The following is a 12,072-nucleotide window of genomic DNA, read 5'->3' on the forward strand; positions in this document are numbered from 1 at the left end:
TAACTGCAAAGTTTCATGAAAATTCGTTGAGTAAAAGTAGTTCACGTAAAAAATTAAAGGAACACTCGCATTATATATTTGTAAGTGGATATATCACTTAATATCATAAACCAGTCTAGACAAAAATCATTGTTAATAAGAAAACGAGTGAAGTTTATTTTTTTGTATCACGAAGTCGGAAAACTCAAGAGTTCCAAGAAAAGCCGTCCATCCCCCCTCCTACCCCACCGCGGTGAGTCGGTGACTCATCAGATTTTCACCACCCACTCACAAATTACTCATTTCGAATCCACCGTCATCATTATTTATCAAACCCATTAAATTCAGCCATCTGTATATGAAAATTAATTAAAAAGAAAAAATGGTTGGTACTCGATCAGTTTTTCGAAATCATAAACGATATTTTTACCTTTTTTAAATTTATTTTTAAATTTTTATATGACTTACCATTTTATATAGTGTAACCATCGTAAGACGTGGAGGAATTTTTGTTATTGCAAGTTTTCGTCAGAAGAAATCAACTGAAGTTATAGATGTAATACAAATTGTATAGTTTCTAAAAGGCGTTACGGCATTTTTTTTTAATGAGTATCTATAATCATTTTTTTAATGTATTTTATAATATTTTATTTTTAAAATTGAATATTACTTTATTAGTTTCCTTTCTTCTATCTCGGAGTAGATGTGAGTATATAAATGTAATTACAGTTTCTCCTTATAATGGCAGCATCCATACTATAATAATCTTAACATAATATATCACTGGTTTCAATTCCCAAGTCGCGGCATCAAAAATTTAAAAAGATTGCAACGCGTGCAGACCGCGATCTTGCATCGTGCCGCCAATTCCATTGCTACAAAAGTGCGTAATATCGATTACTGGCTCCCTTACCCTATCTCTTGTCCTTTTCGCACGACGCACAGCGCTAATGTGGAAGCGAGAAAAGCATAACCGCGAACGCAACTAAAACCGCGCGCCCTTATTCTGAACGCGCAAATGCTATTTCTGCATTTCCTTATCATCACTTATGTCGTTCTTGTTTGTGAGAATAGTCCCCCGCCGTGGTAGCCATGACAACCGATCTGTCACACGCACAGAACATAAACGCAGGCATTGATTTTTTCCCTGCTTCCTCTTACTTTACGCGTGTTTGTGCGACTTTTTGCTTCAATTTTTATTTTCAAAAGCGCGAGTTTTGGCGCACGTTGTAAGTGTTCGGTTTTATTGTGGTGAACTACATCGCGTGATGTGGAAATTTATGCGAATGGGTTTTAGGTAGTCTGTAGTTGTTTACAAATTGTTGAGTAATATGGGGGTTGTATTCAGATACTTATTTTTTCGGTAAACTTCAGATATTTTGCCAAGTTGCGTAATAGAACACGTTGAGCATGATTCTGACATCAGTGAATTTGTATTTTTTGCTGTCAATAGCACTATCAGCGTGCTTTTTCGTTATCTCTTTTAGTTGAATTAAATTAAAAAAAAATACTAAACATAGTATAGATAATTTTGGTTCTCTGCCTTACCATTCTGCGAAATTTTTAAGCAGCATATTGAAAAAATGTATGAAAGAAAAAAAGAATAAGAATTTTTTTTTATTAAGAATAAAATAAACTCTATTTTTTCAATCATTTTATATAGAAATATAAACATTTACTAAGCAAGTTTGCAGCTTAAGGGAAAATTTGTTAAGGTAGTCCCGGTAACCCCAAGGGTCGGGCCAAGGGTTGAAGTCTCCATCCCCCGCAGATGTGCCGATTTTCACCCTCTCACTCACTCGTTAACTCAATAAGAGGAAAATATGTTGTCTTGGGGCGGGACGGGACAAATCGCTGAATGCACTAGGATTTATTGCTTTTTTTTTTTAATTTAAGAAATTAGTTTTTGACCAATGCATTAAGGGTTTTGACAAAAAAAAAAGAAAAAAAGGAGAACATATTTATTACCTTTAATAAATGACTGTAGGAGGATCATTCTTCGGTGCTTAATCTCAATAACCCAATGATATTAATGTCAGTATGATGTCTATAAAATAACATAGCGTCAATATATTATAGAAAGATCAGTGGTTTTGTAACCCTGACTTAGGACCTTTCATTTTTTCATTCCTCCTTTAATTTTTACCTTAAATAGGTATTTTAAATTACATTTATTGGTATTTAAAAAAAGCTCTAAACTGTTTTTTTAGTGTAATGTAAAAGAAAAACTCACAAATATTTATTTTATAGTAAGTACTTCTTTTTTATTAGAAAATTGTGTAAAAATTAATACGAGTAGGTACACACATACATAAGTAAGTAAATAATAATAAATTTATTATGTAAAAACTTGTAAAATATGATGACACATCTCTTATAAAAATCAGAATTATTTTCAAATTTCTAATGTTTACGGGGTACATCGTACAAGACGCACTGACAGCATGAAGGCAGCATGGTGTCGTGCCAAATCAACTTTCTTCCAGAAGGATCCAGAGCGAGGAGACGTTTGGTCATCATCTTTTGTTCACAACGGGAGTGGATGTCGTTTCTAAACTCCATTTTGCATTTGTTTTCTATGTGCCTGTAATTAAAATATTAAGATATATTAAAAAATAATATAACCACTCCTCTCTTTCCCATGGATGCGGTAAAAGGCGACTAAAGTCTAGGCTTATAAACTTGGGATTCTTCTTAGCCGATGGGCTAGCAACCTGTCACTATTTGAATCTCAATTCTATCATCTAGCCAAAAAGCTGAATCAATCTTTTCAAAGACTGTTGGCTCTGTCTACCCCGAAAGGGATACACACATGATTATAAGTAGGTATGTCTATATAGGTATATAAATCAAATAATAACGCTAAAGAATTCTTACTTGCAATACTCAATCTCCAGGATTTGCTCGTTGTGTTGAACATTGACTATGTATCGCCACTCGTTCCTCTCGTTGCGAGCCACCAGAGGCTTTATGATCCTGATCACAGCTTCGCACAGCTGTTCATCCCTCATTTTCAGAGTTGAGGACGTATTTGTGCTGTTGTTATTGCAAATAAATGAATACCGGTCAAATTAAACAGATAGAGTCAACTTCAAAAGAATAGAATAGAATAAAATAGATTTATTTTCAAAATTGGATATAAGGTGTCACTTATTGACGTCACATCACTTCACTTAAATATAACTACCACCGCTTCCAAAGCGCATGTGTAGAAGAAGCGGCGGAACAAACTACACTGCAGCATTTTCATCGGGCGTCAATTTACAAATATAGATCTCTTAAATCCGAATTGTGGACGAATGCATATTGTCTTCATTAAAAAATATGAATGTATGTAAAACTAATTATATCAATACGAAAGTAAAACTTGTGTTAGTGGGATACTAACTTTATTAATACTTATACAATAATAAATTCATTTATTTTTTTAATAATAATACTATATGTGTCTAAATATCCAAGACACAGGCCCATAAAATATATAAATATATGAGGGACAAATCACACATATTGAGTTAGCCTCGAAGTAATTTCGAGACTTGTGTTACGAGATACTAACTCAACGATACGATATTTTATAGTACATACTTATAAAGATAAACATTCAAGACCCAGGCCAAGCAGAAAAAGTTCTTTTCTCATCATGCCCTGGCCGGGATTCAAACCCGGGACCTCCGGTGTCACAAACAAGCGTACTACCGCTGCGCCACAGACGCCGTCTAATAAGTTCTAATTTGGTGATTAACTTTTTTTGGATGCATTTACTATAAGTAAACTCAACTGAACATTTGCTCAAGAAATTCAATAATATATAAGAAATCAATGGTGGTATATTTCGAGCCGTCTCGTAAGTTGCAGGCATTTCTCATTCCTGTCATTCTTCTTCCTCCTGACTTTAGTCCCGGTTGCATCATCACGTCTCTAGAGACCAGCTCGGGGTAAGCCTTTGACCATGGATCCTAGATTGGGTGAGTCAGGTTTTTACACGAAGCTGCAAAGGTTTACCTGCAAAGGTTGCGGAGATCAGATGGGAGTCCATCTGATCTCCGCAACCTTTGCAGGTAAACCTAACCCGTATTGAATCCATGGTTACACATCCAGTTGTCTGAATGTGCAGATTGCTTATTTTCTTATTCCTGTCATTGAATTTAATGGACTTTCAGAAAGTAGGTTACTGAAAAATACTTGCCGCTTGAAATTAAGGTGTTTATGAGGTTCATGGTCAAGGACCAAGTGTTTGTCTGACAAAAATATACCCATTTCATTAGAGGCGGCCTTTACCAATTGAAGGATAGTATCCCTGAAATGTGAAAAGAATATTCTTAATAATATATATTGTTTTAAATAATTTAATTTTAACTATAAGTTAGGGATTTGTAAACAAGTTTGGTGGCGCAGAAAAAATCAGTGATGTAATGCTGTTTGTTTCTGAAAGTATAAATTATACTTTTTCTTTTTCATTTGTATTTGAAATTAAAACTGTCAAGAATATATTTTGCTATATAAGAATTCTCTGCCAAATACTTTAAGAGTTACTACAACCGTTGTATTATTGGCATAAAAAATAAATGGTTATCTTTATGCACATATTGTAAAATCAAGGAAACATACAACTACCCCGTAAGGGATAAATATACGTCTTTATCCCTTACGGGGTAGAACAGAACTGACAGTCTCGAAAAGACTAAAATTGCCATTGAATATTGATCTACAGGATCCTTAAAAGATTAAGAAATATTTTTTGTCTGCATCTGTGTCGGAAAAGTTATAAAGGATTTCTCATATTCCTACCAAAACTTATATTTTTTTATCCAGCGGCCGTAGTACGGCAATCGCGACGCCGTTTTCATCGCGCGAAAAACTATCATCGTTTTGTTATGACGTGAAACGAGAGACAACTTACTTTTTTTTCGCGCAATAAAAACGGAATCGCGCGTGCCTAACTACGGAAGCTGTTTTAAAAAAAAAGTTTTACTCACCGAGGGTAGTCCGCAATCTTCTCGCAGTAAGTGCGCCCGCGAGCACACGAGGGCTCGCCAGATGGCGACACTTGCGGCACGTATGACGGCTCAGATAGACCCTGACTTGCAACCAGTATAGCGCAGATAACCTAAAACAAAGTCTCTCAGTGCAAAGAATCAGGCGGGACTTGATTCGTGTTAAAATTACACTTATCGAGGTCATAACATGTGCCGTGTGGTTCTCGGCACCAATATAATAAAGTTTAAGCCCAATCCATCTCCTTCCCATGGATGTCGTAAAAGGCGACTAAACCTTATAAACTTGGAAATCTTTTTTTAGCTGATGGGCTAGAACCTGTCACTAAAAATGAAACTGAAACTTAATTAAGTTTATCATTTAGTATATCATGTAGCCTATCATTATTTTAAAAACTTTTTGCTCTGTCTTTCCCGCAGGGGATATAGACGTAATTATATGTAGGTATGTATGAATGCGGTCATTACATAATAAGCAAACCCCAGGCTCATGCCAAGAAGAGCGATTTCCGACAAATGACAGGATGTTGAATAAGTGAAGCTGTAAAGCTTTCAGGTTTATTTTTTTTTCCAATTGTATAACAGATAATAACATAACAAACAAATAATTCTTACTAAACATCATTAACATTTCTTATTTATATATTTTTTTCTATTAAAAAAATATATGATAATGTAGGTAATAGAGCTTTAAATCGTAATGAATAATTTTAATTTACTATCGGACAACAAGATGAATGAACAACAAAAATGAATTGAAATGTAAATATGACACTTCGCTATCTCTTTCAGGCAACCTTTTGGTACTTAATTGCGTTTTAAAAGAAGAATGTAATTAATTAAAAAACAAACAGAATGATACTTACTGCTGATATTCTCAGCATGATTTTAAACATTATGTATCGCTTCACCTTTTAACCGACTACAAAATTTAAGGAGGATACTTTTTATATATTTTAAAATATACTTGTTTTATCGGTCACTAAAGCCTCACCCAAATTAAACGTAAAAAAGTAATGTACCAGCTTTTATACCCTAAGCGATAATATTTTGCGATAATTTTAATTAACGATTCAGTGGCGAATTACTCTAGGTAATGTTAACTGAATTAATTAATTTGTTATTAAATTACAACATGGTATTTAAAATATAAAAAAGGTGACTGACACTTAGAATTATTAAGCTTTAGCGTTTCATTATACTATGTAAAAATAATAACCGTGCCGTGTGGTTCCCGGCACCAATAGAAAAAAGAATAGGACCACACCATCTCTTTTCCATGGATGTCGTAAAAGGCGACTAAGGGATAGGCTTACAAACTTGAGATTCTTTTTTAGGCGATGGGCGAGCAACCTGTCACTATTTGAATCTCAATTCTATCTTAAAGCCAAATAGCTGAACGTGGCCTAGCAGTCTTTAAAAGACTGTTGGCTCTGTCTACCCCGCAAGGGATATATACGTGATTATATGTATGTATAAATAATAACAGGTATTAAACGCGCACGTAACTTTTCTTTATTTTATCTCGAACGTTTCAAATCATACAATGATCCGTGGTCGAGGAGCGAACAACGTGATATAATAGAGCTGTTGCGTGCGCGTTTAATACCTGTATTATTTATAAATAAATAATTAATGACACATTAAACTTAACCGAAACTTCTAATGCTGAACAACCCTAGCTCGGCAGTTTCGCTCCCGTAAAAAGTTCAAAAAAGACCTTCCGAAACAAATGTTACTGCATCGGAGTCTTATTCATAATGGCGTTTATTTATAAAGTAGGAACTACAATTTTATTTTTTTATGATTCCAGTTTCGATATATTTGCTTCAGCTCCAGTTTTCAATAACCGTGTAAATTTGAAGATTTTTATTATACGATGTAAAAAATAAATAATGCTAGATAAAAAAAAATGGATGGAAAGTTATTTGCAAAGAGTTCTTTAAGCACTTTCAAAATCCTTTGGTTTGATAATTGTTAGTTCAGATTGTGTCTTCTATTTCTCTGAAGAGGAGGCCGGGGTGGGCCTATGACCATGGTCATAATTGGGTGTGTCAGGTTATCAGACAAAGCAACTAACGTCTGACCTTTATAGTTTTACTAACGCATATTGGATAATGATAACGTTCAGTTGCCTGAATGTCTAGGCACTGAAGGCTTCCTCAAGGTATTTTCTCTCATCGTAAGAATATTGGTTAGTAATAAAACTAATGTCGCCCACTGTGGCCGTGTGTAAGCACGCAATTCAGAAAAGCCTTCTAGGTAATTGTATAAACACTGCCGCGGTAAGATTAGAACCTCTTCTTCCTCCTAAACATACCTATCTTCTTCACAGAGGGCTCCGGGGTGCGCCTTTTTTATCAAGATACTGGATTGGGTAAGTCATATTATATAATAATGACATCTATATCCCTTGCGAGGTCGATAGAGCCAACAGTCTCGAAAAGACTGAAATGCCACGTTCAGCTGTATGGCCTAATGATGGAATTGAGATTTAAATAGTGGCTGATTGCCAGCTTATTCTTATCTACAAGAAGAATTCCAAGTTTTTCCTTCAGTCGCCTTTTACGGCATCTATGGCAAGATATGGAGTAGTCCTATTTAAAAGTGCTGAGAACCACTCTATATGTTATTATGATTTACATATTATGATGATTAACATATAAAAAGCTTTAATTAAATACAAAGTTACTCTACTTTCACGAATGTGTTAACAAAATATCGATAACGCTTTTAATTATATAGGTCTAAGTTTAATTTAATAAATTTATTTATTGGGGGATTTCCCGCAGAGTAGATTAATAAAATTTTCATATAGCTGAACGTGGCCTTTCAGTGTTTTTGGAACTGCAGGCTCTGTCAACCCCATAAGGGATAAAGACGTTATTATATGTATTGTTTGTATCTGCAGATTAACTTATTAGTGGAATTGCTTCTGAATCTAGGGCATACCTGTGACACTCACAATATCTTGTAGGGGTACCTAACCCATATCGGATAATTACTCGTAAGGAAAACTGCACTTAAAGGAAGTTGATGTACTTAGTAGCCTGTATAAGAAGGTTTCTCCACGATGTTTACCCTCACCGTATAATTTAGGTATCAATCAATAATAAAGTGTAAAATGTGGAAGGAGAACATCATGAGGAAACCTGCACCTGCAACTGGATTTGTAACCAAGATCTAATACCAGTTACTCGAAGGTTCCCCTGGAAAGGTTGCGGAGGTCAGATGGGAGTCGTTTCGTGTAAAAACCTGACTCATCCAATCCAGGATCCAAGGTCGAAGGCGTAGCCCGGGGTCTTCTCTAGATTGGTGAGGATGTAACCATGATTACAGTCAGAAGGAAAAAGATTATACATGTAGAAACAAATGAGATTTCTTTTAAATTTGTTTTATTATTTTTCTAACTATTTACTTAGAACATGCGTCAAGATTTTGTCACAGATAAATTATTATATTTACTGTTGAGAGCAGACAATTTGCGTTCGGTTTTGTTAATTAAAAAATATTAACAATCACGTTTGAAAAATAAACATATTTAAGAGAAGAAAACTTATTTTTTTAGGTCATTTAAATACATTTGGTTTTCGAACTGTACCTTAAAGATGTCATCATAATTGGTCTAGTGGTGTATTTAGTTGTTAGAAAGTTAAAGAAGAACATACGAAGTTGTAAAATAATCTAGATATTTTGACCATTATTGGCCCGCTTTTTTCTATTCAGTAGGAATTAGCAAAATTACTTCGTAAAAAGATGGCTACTTCATACAACTGTCTATGAAATTATCTTGTAATTCGATTATTTGATAGATAAAGCCATTTAAATTGTATTATTTCTTCTTTATCAAAGGAAACTTGTTAGAACAGATTATTAAGAAAATAAAAAAAAATAATTATACAAGAATTAAAATTGTATCTACAGAATATAAAAAGAATCGGGAACTATTGAAGAAATTTTAAAAAATGTTAACATGATATGAAATTATGTCATTATAATTAAATTAATTAAGTATACAATCGCGTTTGGCTAGACCTAATATTTACATAGTTTTCTTAGTCTAGACATTAATACTTTATAAAATTGTGCAATGTCGAAAAATTAGGAATCCATATTTAGCAGCACTTGCCTATTTTAATAAACCTCCTTCGGGACTAATTTATTTCTTATTTAACCCATTTTATATTATTTATATCTAATATGTTTCACAAAGACTAATTTTATAAAAAAACACCGTTAATTTAATTAATACAAATAAAGCCTCTTTTCAATCCTACATGAGATAGTGGCGCCATCTTTATTAAATTAAAATGTTATGTTAAAAACAGTGTTAAAATTTAAAATTATTTTATGAATTAATCATAAAGGCAGTGGAAGTATTTTATTTATTGTTAAGTCGCGCCATCTTGTAGCGAATAGGAGAACTACAACATCTAATAACCCATTTCATGGGATCACAAATTGTTTACTAACTATTATTATTTGCTACAATAGTACATTGACAACAGCTGGGTATCCAAAATAAGTCCGTGTAGAGGTTTTGCCCGCTGGATTCAAGAGCAACTAATCGTTTTTGAATATATTTTTGTTCACAACGCGAGCTGTATCCTGCCGGTAGTGTGCAGAGTCCATTGCATTCAGTCGATCTGTAAATTAAGACACAAATATAAATAACTAAGTAATTATGAGATTAAGATGACTAGTTATGATTTTATGAAACAAATAATAGTTATGAAAAAATTGTGTTTCCACTCGACAAAAGATGTCGTTAGCATTAATGTTTGTTATTTTAAAATTACGCTAGATGGCGCTAAAACTAAAAATTTTAAAAATGTGCCGTGTGGTTTCTGGCACCAATAGAAAAATTATAGGACTACTCAATCTCTTTCTCATGGATGTCGTAAAAGGCTTTGCTTTTTAGGCGAAGGGCCAGCAACAAGTCACTACATATTTGAATCTCAATTCTATCATTAAGCCGAACAGCTGAACGTGACCTATAAGTCTTTATAGGACTGTTGGCTCTGTCTACCCAAGGGACATAGACGTGACTATATGTAGGTACGTACGTATGTATGTATGTACTAATACTCACGCGCAAATCTCAGCTCTCACTAACTGCGTCATGTTATCAGGCATGTTGACCACATACCGCCAGTTGCCCTTGTTGTTGAGAGCCGCCCGGGGCGTGATGTACTGCGTTCGTATGCGGCAGAGGTCGACTGTGTTCGCTGTTTGGCGGCGCGGGCGCTCTGCTGCCGTTTCGGCACTGACATTATAAATATATAGGAACAATGTAGGCCAGACAGCATGAATATGAAAGAATTCTAAATTAATTATACCTACCAAAACATCAGTAGTACCTAGTACTGTAAAAATATTGCGCACACTATAATTTGCTTATTAATTTTTTACTTCTAACACTTATTGTCGTAATAAATGCGGTTCACATTCATTCATATAATCACGTCTATATCCCTTGCGGAGTAAACAGAGCCAGCAGTCGTGAAAGACTGATGAAAGGCCACGTTTAGCTGTTAGGCTTAAGGATAGAATTGAGATTTAAAATAGTGACAGGTTGCTAGCCCCTTGCCTAAAGTAAGAATCCCAAGTTATAAACTTGAGGTTCTGCACATCCCTCAGTCGCCTTTTACGACATTCAAGGGGAAGAGATGGTCTTATACTATTTCATATTGGTCCCGAGAACCACGGTTAATGCAGTTCACGCTTACTAATAACTTTTGTTAATTATGAATTTTATTCTTATAAACATTTCATTTTAATAATAAAAAAAAGATCACTTATTCTGAAATCTAAGTGTATAAAAAACGTCGTCACATTTCTGTGTAAATTCCTACTTTTACTAATGAACAACGTGTCAAAATAAAGCTTTAATTTTAGCTTTTGTAGATAACTTGGTATTCTTCTTTTAAGCGATGGGCTAGCAACCTATCACTATTTCAATCTCAGAACTATCATTAAGTCATTTAGCAGAACGTGGCCTTCGAGTTACTATTTATAGAACTGTTGGCTCTGTCTACTACTTAAGACGTGATATATATTTATTTGTATGTCAGTACAATAGGGTGGGTCACTCTTGTATGGAAATGTTTATGAATCTGATTTTAAAACTAACTTATATTAAATTGTATTGTTTTTAAAATAGTTGTTTTAGATAAAAAAATATTTTTTTTTTACCTTATTATTTATGCCGGTTTGAAATTATGCATTTAAGAATAAAAACGCGTATTACTAAAAGTTATTGTTCTTTAATAGAAATTACTTAAAATACTATTCAAACCTTACAATTATTTCAAGAAAGACATATTTTAACGTTCGAAATAAAAACTCTACATAATTAGGTATATATATAATTATGTAGGTTTTATTTACATATGTTTATGTTTTGTTTTAGGTTAGGTTAGGTTTTTTATTTTGATATTTTAATTAATATTAGATTCTTCCCAAACTTTTCAATTCGGCCAACCGCTTATGTAATGACAAAGCAGCCTAATATTCAACACAAATTCGTCACCTGTTTAGTTCATTATTCGTTTAATAGATATCATACAATAGGTGAATTAATAACATAATTATATTTAATTTTAAACACATTAATCAATATTTTTGTAACATACAATCACGTTTTTATCTCTTACGGGGTAGACAGAGCAAACAATCTCGTAAAGACTGGAAGGCCACGTTCAGCCACGGAATTTAGATTTCAATAGGTTGCTAGGCTCTAAAAGTATGATTAATTATGGTACTTAGTACTTAAAAAGTGCGTGGTAGTATTGAAAAAGTATTTAAAAATTAAAATTTATTATTACTATTTTTGTAACGGAATTTATTATTATTTAATTTATTATTCAATAAATGTATTAAAATGTAATTTTTGTGTCAACGATATGGGTCTAGAAACCTGGAATAAATGATTTTTATTTTTATTTTATTTTTTTTATTGACGTTTTAGTTTAATTACTCTTTTTCATAAATGTTCTAGCCATAATTTCCCTTATATGATTTTCTTCGTCTGTTCATCGTTCACCTGATCGTCATTAGTAAATTGTATGGGTGTCAAAATATGCGTTTCCTTGAC

The 12,072-nt window shown here is 33.5% G+C and overlaps 2 protein-coding genes across 2 annotated transcripts in view; both read right to left on the reverse strand.

The window, feature by feature from the left end:
- Nucleotides 1-1,990: 1,990 nt before the first annotated feature.
- Nucleotides 1,991-5,967, reverse strand: LOC106143526 (neurotrophin 1). Its single transcript, XM_013345638.2, has 5 exons — nucleotides 5,843-5,967; nucleotides 4,959-5,089; nucleotides 4,169-4,279; nucleotides 2,857-3,015; nucleotides 1,991-2,563 (listed from the first exon to the last, which is right to left on the reverse strand). Exons 1-5 carry the CDS (start codon nucleotides 5,870-5,872, stop codon nucleotides 2,383-2,385), a joined length of 612 nt encoding a protein of 203 aa, XP_013201092.2. The 5' UTR covers nucleotides 5,873-5,967; the 3' UTR covers nucleotides 1,991-2,382.
- A 2,446-nt stretch (nucleotides 5,968-8,413) lies between these two features.
- The window catches only part of LOC106143518 (protein spaetzle 5), a 31,733-nt gene continuing 28,074 nt past the window's right edge, over nucleotides 8,414-12,072 (reverse strand). Inside the window, exons 7-8 of the mRNA XM_013345631.2 lie at nucleotides 10,069-10,242; nucleotides 8,414-9,622 (exon numbers count right to left, since the gene is read on the reverse strand). Of these exons, the coding sequence (XP_013201085.1) occupies nucleotides 9,445-9,622; nucleotides 10,069-10,242 (352 nt within the window). The 3' untranslated portion in view covers nucleotides 8,414-9,444. The remainder of the gene's footprint in view (nucleotides 9,623-10,068; nucleotides 10,243-12,072) is intronic.

The sequence above is a fragment of the Amyelois transitella genome, chromosome 7 (assembly GCF_032362555.1).
Source record: "Amyelois transitella isolate CPQ chromosome 7, ilAmyTran1.1, whole genome shotgun sequence".
Classification (NCBI taxonomy): Eukaryota; Metazoa; Arthropoda; class Insecta; order Lepidoptera; family Pyralidae; genus Amyelois; species Amyelois transitella.